We start from the raw sequence: 18,754 nt of genomic DNA on the forward strand, positions 1-18,754 counted from the left end.
ATATATATATATATATATATATATATATATATATATATATATATATATATATCCATGGGTGAGTTCCAAAGTTTCTTTCTATTAAAATAAAATTACACTAAGAGTTGACAAGCAAAAAGAGAAAATGCAAGTAAGAAAGAAAAAAGTAAAAGAAAAGATTAAAATTGAAAGAGAAAAAGTAAGAAAATGAAACAAGTACAATATGGCCTCACAATATACAAATGGCAGCCCAAAAAGGCCCCACACAACTGATACTATGTGCGCCTCACACAGAATAAAGTTTTTCGTATCATACTAACACATTAGAAATATATATTTAAAAAAAAGTACAAACAACTCTTTTTATTACTCGATTACATTTAAAATACATTTCCATCAAAAATAGAGTCGTCAAAGTTTTAACTTCTAAATATTTAGTTTCTAGTAATATTAGATTTGTATATTTGTTAGTATTTCAATAATATATATCTTATTTAAGAAACATCAAGGAATGTGGCGATACATATGAAGTTCCTTCATCCTTAATAAAAGATCTTAAATTTTAAAAATTATGAAATAAAGAAATTTTTAGTTAACACAGTTTCTCTCTTAAGGATCACTAAGTTTCTAATGCTAAAACAATAAAAAATTACGTATGTGATGGGATTAATAAGGTAAAGCATGATATATATACATTACTTAAAATGTGAGAAGAGAAATGCCTATAGCTCAAAGTTGAAAAGAGAGCTTTATAAATGATTTTCACATTTAAATTAATCGATCAATGAGCCTACCCAATGGCAAAACTAGGTTAAGAGATAGAGTTATCAAGTGAATCCTCTTAGTACAAAAGTTATATTGCATAGTTAGAATAAAAGTGAATTATTTTAATGTTATATACAAGTTGAATTCACAATTATAAATAATCTTTTTTCAGTACTCATATAATGGGTCTCGCTTTCGCGATCAGGGTCTTGCTTCTACTATCTTCGCGATCGCGAAGCACACCAGAATCAGAAAAATCAGCAAGCTCCTAAAACATCGAAAGGACCTCGGAATTCGTTCAAAATTCCGTAAACACAAACCACATATGCAAATCAATTATACTCGATGTTCTGGACTCAATGGAACCGTCAAAACACGAATTTGAAGTCTGCTTGATCCGACATTTTTGAAAACCACAAAAAATTAACTCAACGTCTAAAAAGGTTAAAACAAGCTTGGGACCTCTCAATAATCAACCAAGATCTCACCTAGGCCTAAAATCATCCCCCGAATCCAATGGAGCTCTCGGAATTCCGTTCCGAACAGCCGAACCCCGAATGTTGATCAAAGCCAACCCAAAGGCTAAAATTTCGACAATTTCACAACTTAGGACCTCAAATCCTCAAAAAGACACCGAATCTGAAATGGACAACTCCCACAAATCAAATTCCACATTCCAGAATTATTGGAATCGACGGAATTTTATTTCGACACTCGAAATCTCAAAAGATACCGAAAACCAATTTTAAGTTACTTAAGCCTTTCAAACTCAAAATTTACCAAATTCTCAACTCTTTACTCAAAGCTTGGAAACCAACTTTCAAAACTCAATCATAGAAGACTCAAAGTTAATATCGGAAGGACAAAATGGTAAATTTTATGGAAAAATAAAAAATTACCAACCAAGTCATTACATTACTAAGTACAAGGTTTAGTTAAGCTGTCTATGAAACAAAATCTGATTTCTCAATATAAATATAATTATTGATAGACAAATTATAATAACAACACTTGGATTACAAGTAGAAGACAAGTAACTATGGATTAAGAAAAAAATGGGGCAGAGAAGTTTAGACTTTAGAAAGAAGATGAGAGAAAGAGACAATTTCTTCACAATACGCATAATCCTCCAAAACCGTAGATGACAACCATATAAACTCTACTCAGCTTGGATCCTAAGTCAATCTAGTATTGGGTCGTCTAGTTCTTGGGCCTCTTTGTGGTTTAGCTCCAGGCCTAGTTCGGCCAGCCTCTGGGCCATCCTAGTTCACAATAATACTCCACGCCTCAAAAAGAACCTTGTCCTCAAGATTTGAGTAAAGCATAAATTGTAGTAGAAACTGCTCAATATTGTTAATAACAAAGTAATTCATATCAGTTTCTTCACAAATTTTTTCAGTCATAATAATATAACTATGAGAATCATCATCTTCCACCATTAAGAGCAATATGGATATATGTGAATTTGCACCCATAATAATTTGCACCAGACTTGATCGACCAAGCCTATCTACAATGATCACATAGTATGCATTTTCATCTTCAAACTTAGACTTTTCTATTAAGCTGATATACTGCATCCCATATTCATGCTTTAAGTGATTTGCTTCCACCCTTTTTCTTCCATCCTTCTTTGTTAATAGTAGATGAAGCCAAAACATTACTATGTTGATGCCACTTTATTATGGCTGAATTAAGAATTCCCACCCAGAAACAAAGCATCATTAGATTATTATATTCCTTGTACATGTAGTAAGTCAACTCATCTTCGTAAAAACTAGTGCCCATCAACCAACACATCACAGTAATTAGATAAGCATATCCAAGGTAGCACCATGTCATTCCACACCCAAAGGATCTCAATTGAGGAATCATCTAATTTCTTCAAACAATGCACTTGTCTTTACGTTCTTATTAGAACTTGTTAGAATTTGGAACTCAGAACTGATTCTGGGATCCCATACATAGAGATTTGATGCAATTATCTGAACATGAACAATGAAGGTAGTCGCATCAAGATTTAACAATAGACTATCTTCATCATGTTCTTCTCCCCCATAAGAAAGATTTGATACAATTCTCTGAACATGAACAATGAAGGTAGTCGCACCAAGATTTAAAAATAGATTACCTTCATCATGTTCTTCTCCCCCATAAGATTTGCCAAACTATGCATCAGGTATCATTTCGTCATCGGAAATTGCACCTTTCAAGGTCTCAATTTCATGAGTGTGTTGTTCATTAGATCTACGATCAAGATATAATTGCATTAACATACCTCTCTGGCAGTTTTCTCTACGGATATTCATTGAACAATTGAATTGCAATACTTTTAACTTCTTCACCACCTATTTCAATTGGAGTGTCTGATTGCGTCTCAGCAAATACTATAAGGCAGTAGCCAGATAACTTTTCATCAAACACCTTGAGTACATCCATTTTTCTTTTGCATTCAGATTTCTCCTCATAGTTTTGAAGCATAGATGAATTGGTTATATTTCTCCACTAGTGAAGATTGGACAAGCTATCTTCTGGCAATTTGAGATGACATTTATGAAAATGAATTATCACTTTTTCGGTAAAATATTTCCAATCTGCCAATTGTTTATTCTGAAAAGGCCATTGATACCACTATAAAGATATCACATCGAGATAGTACGATGCGAGATCTAACTTGTGGTATTCTGTAATCTCATAGAACTTAAAGTAGCGTTCAGCCTGAGAAATCAATAACTTTGGATTCTCGCCACAAAATCATTGAAATTCCACTGTTTCAGGTTTACTCGTAGAAAGGTTTCCAACCAACTCGCATAACATTGAACGAATTTCGGTGAGATCTTTCGACCAAGTATCCTTCACGACCTTAATTGAATCTTCGATTGTTCGATATATTTGGTCCTCCATTGAAGACCTCTGGATGAAAGCACCAATGAAACAATCCTGATTTCTCAATACAAATACTCAAACATTATATAATTATTGATAGAAAAATTATAATAGCAACATTTGGATTACAAGTAGAAGACAAGTAACTACGGATTAAGATAAGAATGGGGATGAGAAGTTTAGACTCTAGAAAGAAGATGTGAGAAAGAGACGGTTTCTTCACAATACGCATAATCCTCCAAAACCATAGATGACAACCATATAAACTCTACTCAGTCTGGATACCAAGCCAATCTAGTATTGGGTTGTCTAGCTCTTGGGCCTCTTTGTGGTTTAGCCCCAGGCCCAACAGTTCGGCCAGCCTCTGGGCCATCCATGTTCACAATAGTCTAAGGGAAAAATAATCAAAATCTATCACTTTTATCTTTTTACATGCAAACTTAATCTTTTTACTAGCACATTAAAAGGAAAAACTTTACAATGTGGGAGGCACAATCAATAATAATTGTGTGAGGCTCCATTCTTCTTTTGACACTTATATAATGGGGTTAATTTTCTTACGGTACATATCATTCACCACTCCCCTCTTGCACCAACCCCTTTGTTTCTTTCATTTCTTACTAGTAAACTTGGTCGCGCTTCACGCAGTTACAAAAAAAATCCTATTAGATCTACTAAATGTTTTCACTATATTTGAAAACTAATATTTTAAAATATTGTTTTTTAAATCTCAATTTCATTTTGATTTTAAGTTTTATTACTTCATTTTATTGTTAACACTATGTTTTATATAAAAAAAATTCTCTAACATTTCATCTCCTAAGGCTTGCCCTTACTTCCATAAAATAGAATGTAATATCAATTCTAATATTGCAACTCCTAAAAAAAAAAAAAGTAAATAAGTTGTGTGTGTTTCCATTAGACCATTATTATGTTTTTCCCTACTCCATAACATAATATTTAGAGGAAAAATCCTTTTGGGCAGAAAATTTGGCCAGAATTTGGCCATAATGGTATTTTACCTATGTTATTTTATCTTTTTGAACATTTTAACCCTTTTAACTTTAATACCTTTTAATTAAAAAATAAAAAAAGATAAGTTTATTTTAAAATAAAAAAGATATTATAAATTATTTAAATTTCTGGTCAAATTCTGGCAAACTTTTCTAGCCATTTAGCATTATCCATATTTAAAATAGAAATTTTTTAGATAATGTTATAAATCCATTGAACTAAATGGATTGTCCATTGATTTTATTCATGAATTACTTGAATTCATGTATGTATATTTCCAAGGTGATATGAATCTTTAAGGATAACTATGTACCTACTTGTTTGGGCATTTAACATGTTGACCTTTGGGGTGATATCTCAACCCTATAAATAGAGATATCATTCACCATTTTTATGACACTTGAATAAGTAGAAAAGTTCTCTTTTCTACATTTCTTGCCTTCTTCTCTTTATAATTATATTATTCTGAGCTTGATTTTATAACACGTTATTAGCACGAATATGCTCTAATAATTGTAGTACTTTGCAAAAGAGTTGTACATGAAACACTTGTGAGCATGAACAAATTCTATTTATTTTTTCTTGTTACACATTTATATTTTCAAAAGTTCCTCTTATACTAATAATTTATTTTCGTATATATGTGTTATTTGAAGAGGTAGAACATATTGGTTTGTTTTACTCTAACAATTTTATACATTGATTTATGATTATAGTAACAACTCTTTGTTTCAGAAAAGAATTGAAGAATAAAGAAGTAAATCTTCATGTTGATTTTCTAAGTGATAATTATGAGGAACTTATTAATATTTACAATTACTAGAGGTGAGGAAACTCTCAAAGTCTTATTTGACTAAATTTGCTTCTATAATTCTTTGATTTATTTTAAAGGCTCATGGTTGAGTTCTAATTGTTTTGACTTATATGATATTGATTGAAGAGTAAGACGATAAATTCACGTCCCATTGCACCAAAATGGTAAGACATCAGGTTAAAGTTCGGATGCACATAATGAAAAAATGTTTGAGGATAAGACGATGGATTCAAGTTCTATCACACCAAGAGGGTAAGACATCAATTTGAGTTTGATGCACCATGATGATAAGTTATTGGTTCGAGTCACATAGAATCATCGCCTAACACCCCTTATATGGATAAGATATTGAGTTTGAGTCTCAATGTACCATAATGATGATAAAATAAAGACTAAGACAAAAATAATATATTTTTGATGAAAAGTCTTGAAATTTATCTCATTGAATTTGCTCCATTCTTTGTAACGAATGTGGTAGCAATATATGATAAGTTTGAAATCCGCTTAATTGCTCAATTCTATCATACGAATGTGGTTGCAGTGAATAATAAGTCTGAAAGATGACAAGTGATTACATGTATAAATAAGGGCATGAAAGAATAGAATTATAATAGTTATCATTGTGGCAATTATGAAAGGAAGAACACTATGGGTTCTCCAGATAGTCCTTAAAATATGAAGGTAATTATTATCATCTCAAAATGGTCTTTTCAAAGGTTGAAAGTAATTATTGTGATTTGGTATGAAAGGTCACATTAAAAGGCACAACAACTAACTTCTAATCTTGAATCCACCTATATGTCTGTGCATTATACTTTTAAAGCCCTCCTATGGGTGAGTAAGAGAAGGTGGGAACAATGTTTTTTTGAAGATTGGAATCTCAGGGAATGGTTTTTTCAAGAGTGGAGGAATTGGAGGTAGAGGTGGCTTAGTGTAGGTTGGAATTGGAGGTAGAGGTGGCTTTTTGATGGTTGGAATTGGAGGTAGAAATGGTTGTTTGTATAAGGGAAAAGGTGGGAATTTTGGAAATGGTGGAAACTTGAAGAATGGCCAGAGGAAAGCAGAGGTGCATAAGGTTGTTGAGAATTTTAGATTTTCAACTGGTTTCAATGTCTGTTTTTCATTGTTTTCTGAATTGGTGAATACAATCTTGGAGGCTTATATGCCATTGTGTGTTGGACATGGTGCAGTTGATGCACTATGGAGTTGTGCAAAACAATCTTCCTTCAATTTCCCATCTTTCACCATCTCTTTAGGAAGTAACACCTCGAATTTTTTGTCTTTATCAAGTTTTCCCTCTCCTCTTGTTTTGATTGCTCCATTTCCATTCCTGCAGTTGATGGTAACACAAAGCCCTGAAAGAAAGAATCATAGGAAACAAAATTAGCAATTGAATATGTGGATTTGCAAGTACATGTACCTTTACGAAGAGCAATAGGGAGGTCAATGTTTTCAGAAGGATCAAGCAAAGGAGGATCTGATGATGAAGAGACTGGTGCAGGACATGTATCACCAATATCTCTTCTCCTCGAGTAAACTTGAACAATTGGTGGTTTTGCTAGCGCAGCTGGAGCAGGTGGTAAAGGCACAATACTCGATTGGTGTTCAATAGGCAAACTGGGAGATGGAGAAACAGAATGGGTAACCTGATAGACTAACCATTCATCTTCTTCCTCTTGACTCGTACAAATGGGAGGTGCATAGAAAAATGGTGTAGTTTCTGAAAATACCACATCATTTGATACCATATATTTGCCAAGTTCAGTAGAATAGCACCGATACCCCTTCTGGAGGCGAGAATATCCCAGAAAAACACACTTCAATGCCTTGGGATCCAGCTTGGTAACAGATGGTCGAACATCTCGAACATAACATGTGCTTCCAAATACCTTAGGCTCCACTGGAAATAATGCCTTGTTTGGAAAAAGAACACTATAAGGCATATCACCATTAAGCACAGTAGATGGCATGCGATTAATCAGAAAACAAGCCGTTGAGACTGCATCGGCCCAAAACTGTTTAGGCACCTTCATTTGGAATAATAGGGCCCGAGCTGTCTCAAGTAAATGTCTATTCTTCCTCTCAGCAACTCCATTTTGAGAGGGTGTATCAACACATGAAGACTGATGGAGAATACCGTGTTGTCTCATGTAGGACAAAAATAATTCTGACATGTATTCTTTTGCATTATCACTCCTCAGAATACGCACAGAAGCATTGAATTGAGTCTTGATTTCAGCACAGAAGGCACCAAAGTGAGTAAATACTTCGGAGCGGCTCTTCATAAAATAAATCCAAGTCATTCGAGAGAAGTCATCCACAAAAGTGACAAAATACTTGTGCCCAGTTTTGGAGACGACGGGACATGGTCCCCAAACATCAGAATGAACTAACTCGAATGCCGACTCAGCTCGCTTATTAACCCTTGGACCAATTGAGTGACGATGATGTTTTGCAAACCGGCATGACTCACATTCCAATGATGGAATATTCTGGAATTGAGGGCAGAGCTTCTTCAATAGAGGTAGAGAAGGATGTCCCAATCGACAATGTGCTTCAAATGGAGACATGACACTAGAGCAAGCAACTGACCGAGACTCCCTTTCATCAAGGATGTAGAGATCATCAGATACATGTCCTTTACCAATAACCTGATTTGTCGTAAGATCACGAAACAAACAATGATCGGGAAAGAACGAGATATAGCAGTTAAGGTCTCTTGTAACTTTGCTAACAGAAATCAAATTGAAGGCCAACTTTGGTAGACTTAATACAGATGACAGAGTAATAGTCGAGGTTGGTTTAACAGTCCCAAATCCAACACTGTTACAAGTTGATCCGTCAGCTACAGTAACGGGAGAGGGTGCTTTGTGTGATCGAAAGCTAGAAAAAATATTGGAATTACCTGTCATGTGATTTGTGGCCCCCGAATCAATCACCCATTTATTTGATGAGGTGATAAGACATGTTTTATCCGACTCAGTGAAGGCATTAAATGAAGTGGATTCCTTCAATGATTTCTGATATTGAGAGAATTTAGCGAACTCTTTAGCCGAAACCAAAACCATTTTATCAGCTAATGGACTAGAAGCCGTCATTTTCCCAACCAATATATTCACTGTATCAAAATAAATCGATAGAAAATCCTCCAAAATTACCCAAACTAGGTGGTGTCTACCGGACACAGCTACACAATCCAGTAAATCACTCAAACAGATCACAAAATTATCACAAAATTGAAGCCCTGTATCAGCCAACAAATATGAAACACAAGATGACAACCGGGAAATCAACTCCAACACTTCACTTGAAAGGACGAATCTTCTCAAATAAAAACAAAAGACTCAAACAGGTCTCAAACAAACAAAGGACTAATCTGATCCCTCAATTAAAATTCTGCTCACCCAAATCAAAATAGTAGTCTAACACAAAATAGTAGATCCTTTGAGAGAAATAACCACTTACAGATCAGAGAAACGATCAGAGAACGGAAGCAAAAATGAATGATCTCACCAGATCTGATCAAGAGCACTACAAAGTGTATAAGCCAGAAAAGGCAGGAAAACGTCGGAGAGGACAAGAAAGTTAGACCGAAACGGAGTCTGGTGAGGCAGTAAGCCTAACTCCGACGAAGCCAATGGTCTGGCTCTGATACCATGTTATTTGAAATATGGGAATAGAAGAACTTGTATTTCACTATGTTAAGAAGTACATGTATATATACAATCACTAGAGGTTCTATCAAAGGTAAGTAAATATCCTACACATCTTTATATGATTTAGCTAGCTATATAAGGTAAGAGAATATCTTTACAATATCATATAATATTCTGTAACAAAAAGCATGAATGGTCTTTATGTTACTCTCTTTGCAATCAGCACATTCCCCAAATCCAACAACCTGAACTGTCTTGTCATCAGCATAGCAGAAGCTCACTGCAAATAATAACAAAGAAACAGAGAAGACTCTGCCAAAAAGGGACTCATGAAGCCCCATTGGGATTACTATGCTAAGGCAAATGAGCTCTTTTGCCAAAAATGTGAAGATAAGAAAAAATTGATTGTGTTGTGTATGTTTGATTGAGATGCTAAAGGGTATATATAGTACAAAAAATGGTAACATTTTTTATTAGTTACACTTGCAACCAACACATAGTTAAGCACATTCACATGAACTTTTGACTTATGGAATGTTTAAAAGAGGTTTGTAGCTAGCAAAAGTTAAGAAAAAAAACTAATATGGGTGAGTTGTTAGATCAAAAATTATTAATTTCATTCAATGAAGTATCATCCAACTACAAACCTCATCTGTTTTCTATTTCTAAACCTACTTAGCGGTTCTCATTTATGTAAATTTTGCTAAAATTCAGAGTAATAAGTAATTACATGTGAACTTTTGACTACTTTTAGTTGAATTGCCATTTGGAGTGTTCAACAAACACTGTTAAATCAATTGTATTTGTAATTTGACATAGTTGGTTTGGTTTGATCTTTTCTCAAATAAAAACTGATCCAAACCGAACAAAATTGGCATTCTTTCTACTACTGTGCCTGATTTGCTTTTTTTGTGTGTGTGGAAGTAAATCCTTTGTCTCAATTTAACTATCTTACTTTTCTCTTTTAGTTTGTTTCAAAACCAGTATCTCTTTTTATATTTAATAAGTTTATCAATTCCAGAATTTAACATAGCTAGTTTAAAATCATAAAATCTAAAGTACTACATACATTTTTAATATAAGATAACAAGATTTAAAAGTCTCTTTATTTCTTAAACTGTGTGTTCAATCAAACTAAGACACTTAAATTGAAACGGATGGAGTATATAGTAAAGAGAAAAAGGCAGATATACCATTAAGAGCAATATCGATATATGTGAATTTGCACCCAGAATAATTTGCACCAGACTTGATCGACCAAGCTTATATACAATGATCACATAGTATGCATTTTCATCTTCAAACTTAGACTCTTCTATTAAGTTGATATACTGCATCCCATGTTCAAGCTTTAAGAGATTTGCTTCCACCCTTTTTCTTCCATCCTTCTTTATTAATAGTAGATGAAGCCAAAACATTACTATGTTGATGACACTTTATGGCAGAATTAAGAATTGACACCTAGAAACAAAGCATCATTAGATAATTGTATTCCTTGTACATGTAGTATGTCAACTCATCTTCGTAATAACTTGTGCCCATCAACCAACACATCACGGTAATTAGATAAGCATATCCAAGGTAGCACCATGTCATTCCACACCCAAAGGATCTCAATTGAGAAATCATGTATTGTTCTTCAAGGTGAGTATGAAGGCCGTAAAGAGAAAACTTCAATATAAGATTCCACAATAGCCTGTAAGTCGCATGAGGAGTTATCATATCACCCCTGCTCGTAACATTCATTTTAACGCTGCTTACATACTCCCAATCATACAATTTCACAAGTAAACAATTTCTTTTTCTAATTTCTTCAAACAATGCACTTGCCTCTACGTTCTTATTAGAACTTGTTAGAATTTGGAACTCGGAACTGATTTCGGGATCCCATACATAGAGATTTGATGCAATTATCTGAACATGAACAATGAAGGTAGTCGTTCCAAGATTTAACAATAAATTACCTTCATCATGTTCTTCTCTCCCATAAGAGAGATTTGATGCAATTACCTGAACATGAACAACGAAGGTAGTCGCACCAAGGTTTAACAATAGATTACCTTCATCATGTTCTTCTCCCCCATGAGATTTGCCACACTCCGCATCAGGTATCATTTCGTCATCAGAAATTGCACCTTTCAAGGTCTCAATTTCATGAGTGTGTTGAGGTATTCAAAAGCTTATGCAGTAGGAAGTTATGAAATGTTGGAGAAGGCTTTGAAATTTGTTTATAGTGTGGTGCTAAGGATGTATGGTATATGCACAAGTATTTACTTGATCGTAATTTGTTATTTTAGCATCTATATATAATGTATCATGCGTTCCTTCTCCTTCCTAGCTTTTATTATTATGATGCAAATTGCATTGTTCTAATGTCCTGTGTGGCACAAATACGGGCTCCATGCTGGTACCGAATACCAAATGAGATACCCAAAAACTTTCTTTCAATATACCAAACATTCTTATTATATTTATCTTTTTAAAACAAAGTATTGTTCTATAAATCACTATGATAATATGATATTAGAAAATATAATTGGCACCATATTAATAAAATACGATTCAAATTTATAAAGAAGTGTCCGTACATGTCTGTTAGAAAATGCAAGTGTCCTAAGGAGTCCAACTTTAAAGGCACAATCACCATAGAGATCATCAATAACATTTTTTTTAGAACATATTGTCATTTACTGCGTATGCAAGAAACGACCAAATTGCTCAAAAGTGCAGTCCATATGGTTGATGCCATGAACTTAGCATTCCAACTCTCGATTCCTGAAGTCGGACAGTAGGCACCATGCAGGGAAGTATGACATGTCCGAGTTAGCTGGCCGTCTTAATAAGATTGTGGGCCTCAAGCGAAACTTAAGAGAGGAGCCCTAATATTTTATTTTTGTATAACTTACATAAATCTCATAGTGTAAGGAGTAAATTATATTTTATTCCTACTTTTTTTCTAATTATAATAATCCCTTAATTTTTACACAATCCGGATACATTAATTTTGATACATTATGTATCAAGCTATTACGCTGAAAAAGGAAAAAAAATCAGAAAATCCAATTAAAATCCCATATATTACGATTACACGTTTTTTCTTATTGTGAATCAGTCATACACAAATCTTAACAGAACCAACAAATTCGAAAAAAAATCAAATTTCTTCTCCCTATTCATCTTTCTCCATGTTCATCGAAGAACCATTCAAATTAAATTCAAATTTGCCAAAAATTTGATAAGTTACATAATGAATAGTTGTTGGACAAACAATTTCTTTTGTGAGTCTCAAATCTAGAATTGCAGGAGATCATGAGATGAGAAAAACTTGAAAATTCGATATATGTAGAAAAAAATCACGGGAAAGTGTTATTGACAATGGGATTCTGGCAAATTGTAACTGGCTAGCACAATTCAAAATTCAAAATTGTTCTTCCCATTCTTCCAAAAACTCTCAATTATTGAATCAAAATTGTTGATAAAAAATCGAGATACATTACATATTAAGACAACATTCTTTTTCCTATTCTTCCAGAATGTTCCTATTCTTCCCAAAAAACTCTCAATTATCGACAACATTCTTCTTTCCATTCTTTCAAAAAACTCTCAATTTTTTAATCAAAATTTCGAGATACATTGGAGATCTGATACATCGTTGAAGTGAATAAACAAAAGTCTGAATTTTCAATGTATTCGCTATGGATTAATACAACAGACAAAAAAGCTGAAGAGATACATAACTTCCATGGATCATCAATCCCTTTTATAATGTTGTGTGATTGTTTATTGAATTGTGTTTTCGAGATGTATAGATTAGTTAATACATTACTATTTATGTATCTTGTTTAAACGGATAAGTGTTGTATTTCTACTAGATACATTAGATAAGTAACTGTTGGCCAAAACATGTTAGGTTTGAGATCGATACATTATTGTTTGGTAATTGCTATGTATCGAATACATTTAGTATAAATTTGAATTTACGTATCATACCTAACAAATTAGTGCATGATACATTATTATTTATGTATCTTATTTTGTTTGAGAAATACTATATTTTAAAATTAAAAAAAATACATTATACATGTAATTGTTCCAAAATATCTTCTTTTTTTGTGTCTATGATACATAACATGAAATTTATGTATCAAATACATTTATATTGAACATGATAAACACTAATTGAAGATCCAACAACATTAGAGTTATGTATCAATAACTTAAATATGAACATGATACATTGCATAAAACAAAGGCTATGATCAGTGATAACACTAACAAAGATTAATTTAAGAATCATAAGAAACGAGATACATTAAAAATATGTATCTTTGGTAGTGATGACCGTGCAATGGTAGATCCAACTTTTTTGGGCGTTTTTCAACAATAGATACATTAGAAGAAAATAAATATTTTTCAAGAAAAATTTTCAACTACGATATGCTTAACTAAAATTGCAAAGGTTTATTAAGATTTCAATGGGGCAGGGGGGGAGGTAATTTAAAAAATTTTAAGATGAAAAACTAAAAGAAATCGAAAACTGAAATGATGGAAAGAAATCTTCTCTTGAATAACTTGAAATCATTAATTGGAAAGAGAAAAGATTTGAAATTCAAAAATGGATTAATGGATGTAATTATAGAGAGATTTACGGCATGAAAAAGGGAAGGAAAATCATGGGAATGAGATTTTAAATTAATGTATCCGGAAAAGGGGATGATGGGAGCAAAGGAAGGGATTTTTGATATTTTTTTAAATGGTAGGGAAAATAAGAAAATATATAATAAAGGGTGTGTAGTTAAGTAATTTTTCCTTTATTTTTTCATTAGTTACTATTTTATAATTGATTTGTTTTAATAAGAGAAACAAGTCTGAAAAATACTCCAGCTTTGGCCAGAATTGTTGTTATGATACCAAACTTTATGGAGGACCTTTTACCCCCTACACTATTTAATAGTGTATTTTAAAGGTATATATGTGCTCACGTAGACACATTACTATTTATAATGATGCAATATTTATGATGTCCACGTGGACACATATATACCTTTAAAATACATTATTAAATAATGCAGGGGGTAAAAGGTCCTTTCCAAATTTCGGTATTGCTACAACAATTTTGGTCAAAGTTCGGATATATTTAAGACCTTTTACCCTTTTAATAATTCTTTTTCAATTGATAATACATATAGCTAATTCATTCAATCTCTCTTGAGACATTGTTGATCTTAAATAAGATTTAAGCAATTTTAGTTTTGAAAAACTTCTTTCGGCTAAGACAACTGTTACAGGAACATTACTTTATAAGCAATATGTGTATTTGAAAAAGAATCAAGTCTTTTTATTTGATTGAGTATTTTCATTAAATCATTATCTTCTACTTGTGTTGTTTCTCTTAACACTTTTAATTCAAAAAATAAATCTAAATAATTAATATCAGAATAACTATTACTTATGTATTAAAAAAAGTTTAAGGTTAAGATAATGTTTTTAAAAAAGCTGAGCATCTAGTGATCTCAATTTACCACTAAATAAGAAACCAAAAATACTTTCATATGCTTCAATTGGTTCAATTCTATTTTGAACTAAAAAAATAGATTGGTCTACTATTTTCATCAAACTGTTTCTTACAACATCCGGGTTCTATATTCATGTTATATGCAATTTCCTTACTATAAATCATAGCACTCATAGTACATATATTTTTTTAAAAAAAATAACATTTATAAGTAATTTTTTTTTTAAAATGGGGCCCCTAAAAATATGCTGCCTGACTTTAGTTGCCTAGAGGTTGAAACGCCTTGCGAGTTAGCATACATGAACTAGGATCAAAGGGAAAGTCTAATCCAACTAAGAACAGCTCAAGCGAGTTTCAGGCTGGGAAGGCGGGCAGAAAAGGCAAACAATTCTGAGATAGTGAGCTGCGAAAGGCAAGAATCATGTTGAGGGACATAAGTTGAGAGCTTGCGGAAAGACAGAGGATTGGGAAGAGCAAGAGAGTTTAAGAGAAGAGTGCCACTTGTAGGCGAAGTTTCAGCTGCTAAAATGTCGAGCAATGAGGATTTTCGCGCACCAACAATGGCAAGAATCTTATAAGGATAAGCAGTGTCTTTCAAGAGATTAATTAATCGGTGGAGTGTGAGGAGAAGACATGAGTGATTTAATGTCTTTCAGGTCAGGACATTGTTTGCCCTTTTCCAAAAGAGAAATATAGAAAATACTTTAACCAGGGAAATACATTTTGGCATTGTAAACAGGATAGATTTTCAAACATAAAAAAGTGAATAATGTAAGAGAAAATGTCCATAGGGATGATGTCTCAATATAATGGCAACTAAGCAAAACACAAGTTTTATACTGCATCAACATTCAGTTTGTTCTATCTCTTAATCTCAACATCCAACATGATGGTATTTATACTTGTTTAAGGAAAATTTCTGCTTTAGGTGATGCACACTCAAATTCTGCCAGCTTAGCAAGTGTTTTGACTATTGCAGATTTTCCCAAAAACCTATGGGGACTGATTACCATCCTCACTAGCGCCGGAGACATGGCTAACAAAAGCTTGATAAGTTGCATCTCCCGTATACTGACATTAGCTTCTATTAGCTTGACTTCCCTTAGGTGTTTGAATATCACATATGGAAAAGCTTCCAATTCAAGACATTCTAGAGCCGGCATATTCTTCTTAAAATTGTGCTCCATCTAAGAAAGACATATCAAAACTCAACTACATAAGCTTATTGATGATTTGAGTAGAAAAAAAAAAAAAAAAAAGAGAGAGAACCTGAATTTCCAGATATTGTAAAAATGGGAAGCTTCTTATCAAGGAAAGAGGACACAGAATCTCATCCCTGTCAAGATAAATACACATGCAAAGATGTTTGACACACATCAGATCAAACGGAAGCTTTTTCGGTATTTCTTGGCCTTTGGCAATGACCTAGGAAGAACAAGCAAAAAATCAGGATAACTCGAAGGGCAAATAATGTGTAACTACAGAAAATGAAATAGAATGAGTTATGAAGCAACATTTACCCCGTAATCCAAGTGAAGATACTCGAGATCAGAACAAGACTCAAAAAAATTTGATGTTAGAAAATTTGCAACATCAAACTCCTTCCAGTCCTTACGATAATACCTGAGAGAAAGTTTTGCCAAACGAGGGACACATTTAAAGCAGATAGTTTCCATATCGCCGGTGAAGTCACAAGATCTCAGCATGGGAGCATTAATTTCAATGATGTCACTTAACGTATCTGAGATCTTTAGCACCAATTGCTCAAGCAACAAGCAATTAGAAATTAAACTTTCAAGCAACTTGGAAGAAATGGTAACCTCATGTAGTTCTAGGCTAATTAACCTATCAAATCCTTTGAAGTCTGGTGGTGGAAGTAATAAACAGTTTTGGAGAAACAGATGCCTCAAATTCAAACATGTGAAAAATGAAGGCGGCAATTTGAATTGTCTCGGAAGTCTAAGAACAAGATGCTGGATTCTGTTTCGAGAGAGGAAATATAATAAGTTGTCAATAGGAGGGTAGCTTTCCCAATACTGAATGCAAAGGGTAAACTTTGTAACTGGTCCTGAATGACGGGTGATAATGTTGTGGATAGTCGTTGTAAAGTTACTCGTAAGGTCCTTAGTAGCTCTTGTATCACCTGTGAGGTATTGTATATCCTTTTTAGGTTTCCAAAGGTCGGAATCAAGCGTCAGTTGTGGAAGTCTACACCAATGTTTTCTCCATTCCTTTGACAAAATGCTTGTGCAGACAGCATCTCGAAAGGGCAAACGCATAAGAATCTCATCAATTACATTATTAGGGACTTTGCTGAGAACATCAGGACAAGATTGCTTTGGATCCATCATAGAGCAAGATTTGTCTGTAAAACAAAAACAAGTATGAAAAGACAAAAGAGAAATCTCCAAGAAAATCAGTGTTCACACTATCTGATCCAACAATTCAAAAGTAAAACTCAGTGTTCACATTGTCAAATTATGAAGCCCCAACTGTAATCTAATCCAAGATTTTTACAAAAAAAAAATAAAGCTTTAATCACAACACCCAAAATTGCCTAACAACTAAAAATAAAGAGAAATGTACCTTAACACCAAAATGAAATTAGTGAATAAACCTAAAATTTCTTGACTGAATGCATTTCAACACCAAACAGAACACCCAAAATTAGCAAGCCTCACGAATTGATGAATAGAATCCAACAAGTAGTGAGATTTTTATAAAAATAAGCTTTAATCAGAAAACCCAAATTACTCTCTTGAGAGAAAGAAATGATAGAACGAAAGAGAAAACCCAAATTACTGTTCACATTGTCATGAAAACATCAAACGAAAGAGAAAACGATCGAACAAGGATGAAAAAAAAATGAAGAATATGTTCACATTGTCATCTAATCCAAGAATTGGTGAACAGAAACAAGATTAAAATTCATGATTTATACAAAAAAAAAAAAAAGAGCTTTAATCACAACACCCAAACTAGAAACTGAATGTATTTCAACATGAGAGAAAGAAATGATAGAAAAATGAAGGATTAGCTTACTTTTTCAGAGGAAATTAGCTTCTTCTTCTTTGTTTCTTGATTGTGCCTCAAGTCTTCAGCGGGATTACTCTTCAATTTAATTTTTTGTTCATTTAGTTCAAACCAAATTATTTATATACATTCATAATAATAATAATAATAATAATAATAATACTAATAATAATAATAGTAATAATAATAATAATAATAAGAGTAAATTAACAGAGGCGTATTCAGAATTTTGAGATGATTGGTGCACTATTACAAAAAGGTGAATTTAAGATATAAATTTGATTGATTTAACATTTAGGTTCTTATCACTAAAAATAATTAAAATTTTAAAATTATAGGTCCAAAGTTATTTTTACCTATCCAAACCACTTAGAGAGACATTACCCAATTTTAAAAAGGAAATAAAACAAGATAACTAAAAGATTCAAATTTCTAACCTCACTTAGAGAGGTGCACCCAACATAATAGCATGGTATAATACTTCAAGTGTGGGTTCACATATCTATATTAAAATATTTTAAAAAAATATAACACTACGATATATGATTTCAGGAGNATCGCACGGTATAATACTTCAAGTGTAGGTTCACATATCTATATTAAAATATTTTAAAAAAATATAACACTACGATATATGATTTCAGGAGGGGAGCATGGGTTCACGTGAACCCGGTGACCCCCTCCTGGATACGCCTCTGAGTAAATACATCAACCTCACTCCAAACTTTGCAGTAAAATTTACTTTAATATTTTAACTTTAAATATATATTTTTTACCCCTAATCTCATTTGAAGTGAATTTAATTCACCCTAAGATTATAATATCAGTCTCATAGTGGAAAGTGCATTTCATAGGCGTCATGCTGTGCCACATTAAAAATTATTCAAATTTTCAATTTTATTTTTTTTTATTTTTTTTTATTTTTTTATTTCATTTTATTTATTCACAATTTTAGAAAGAAAAAAAATAGGAAAAAGATTGTGGATTAATCTAAGATTTTAAAAAATATATATAATCAAATTATATATATAGTCGATTCTCAAAATAATTCTCACAAAAAAATGCATTCAATCTTTAGATGGTGTAAAAAAA

The 18,754-nt window shown here is 32.8% G+C and overlaps 1 protein-coding gene and 3 pseudogenes across 1 annotated transcript; 1 reads left to right on the forward strand and 3 right to left on the reverse strand.

Annotated features, from left to right (window-relative positions):
* Positions 1-1,056, forward strand: part of LOC125873568 (protein MATERNALLY EXPRESSED GENE 5-like) — a 4,116-nt pseudogene extending 3,060 nt beyond the window's left edge.
* Positions 1,057-3,039: 1,983 nt separating this feature from the next.
* LOC125872080 (uncharacterized) lies at positions 3,040-3,648 on the reverse strand (annotated as a pseudogene).
* A 2,638-nt stretch (positions 3,649-6,286) lies between these two features.
* On the reverse strand, positions 6,287-9,509 carry LOC125873258 (proline-rich protein 4-like; annotated as a pseudogene).
* A 5,933-nt stretch (positions 9,510-15,442) lies between these two features.
* On the reverse strand, positions 15,443-17,741 carry LOC125873264 (F-box/FBD/LRR-repeat protein At1g13570-like). The gene is made up of 4 exons (XM_049554162.1): positions 17,672-17,741; positions 16,150-16,994; positions 15,899-16,054; positions 15,443-15,816 (listed from the first exon to the last, which is right to left on the reverse strand). Exons 2-4 carry the CDS (start codon positions 16,978-16,980, stop codon positions 15,526-15,528), a joined length of 1,278 nt encoding a protein of 425 aa, XP_049410119.1. The 5' UTR covers positions 16,981-16,994; positions 17,672-17,741; the 3' UTR covers positions 15,443-15,525.
* Between the last annotated feature and the right edge of the window lie 1,013 nt (positions 17,742-18,754).

The sequence above is a fragment of the Solanum stenotomum genome, chromosome 8, assembly GCF_019186545.1.
Source record: "Solanum stenotomum isolate F172 chromosome 8, ASM1918654v1, whole genome shotgun sequence".
Taxonomy (NCBI): domain Eukaryota; kingdom Viridiplantae; phylum Streptophyta; class Magnoliopsida; order Solanales; family Solanaceae; genus Solanum; species Solanum stenotomum.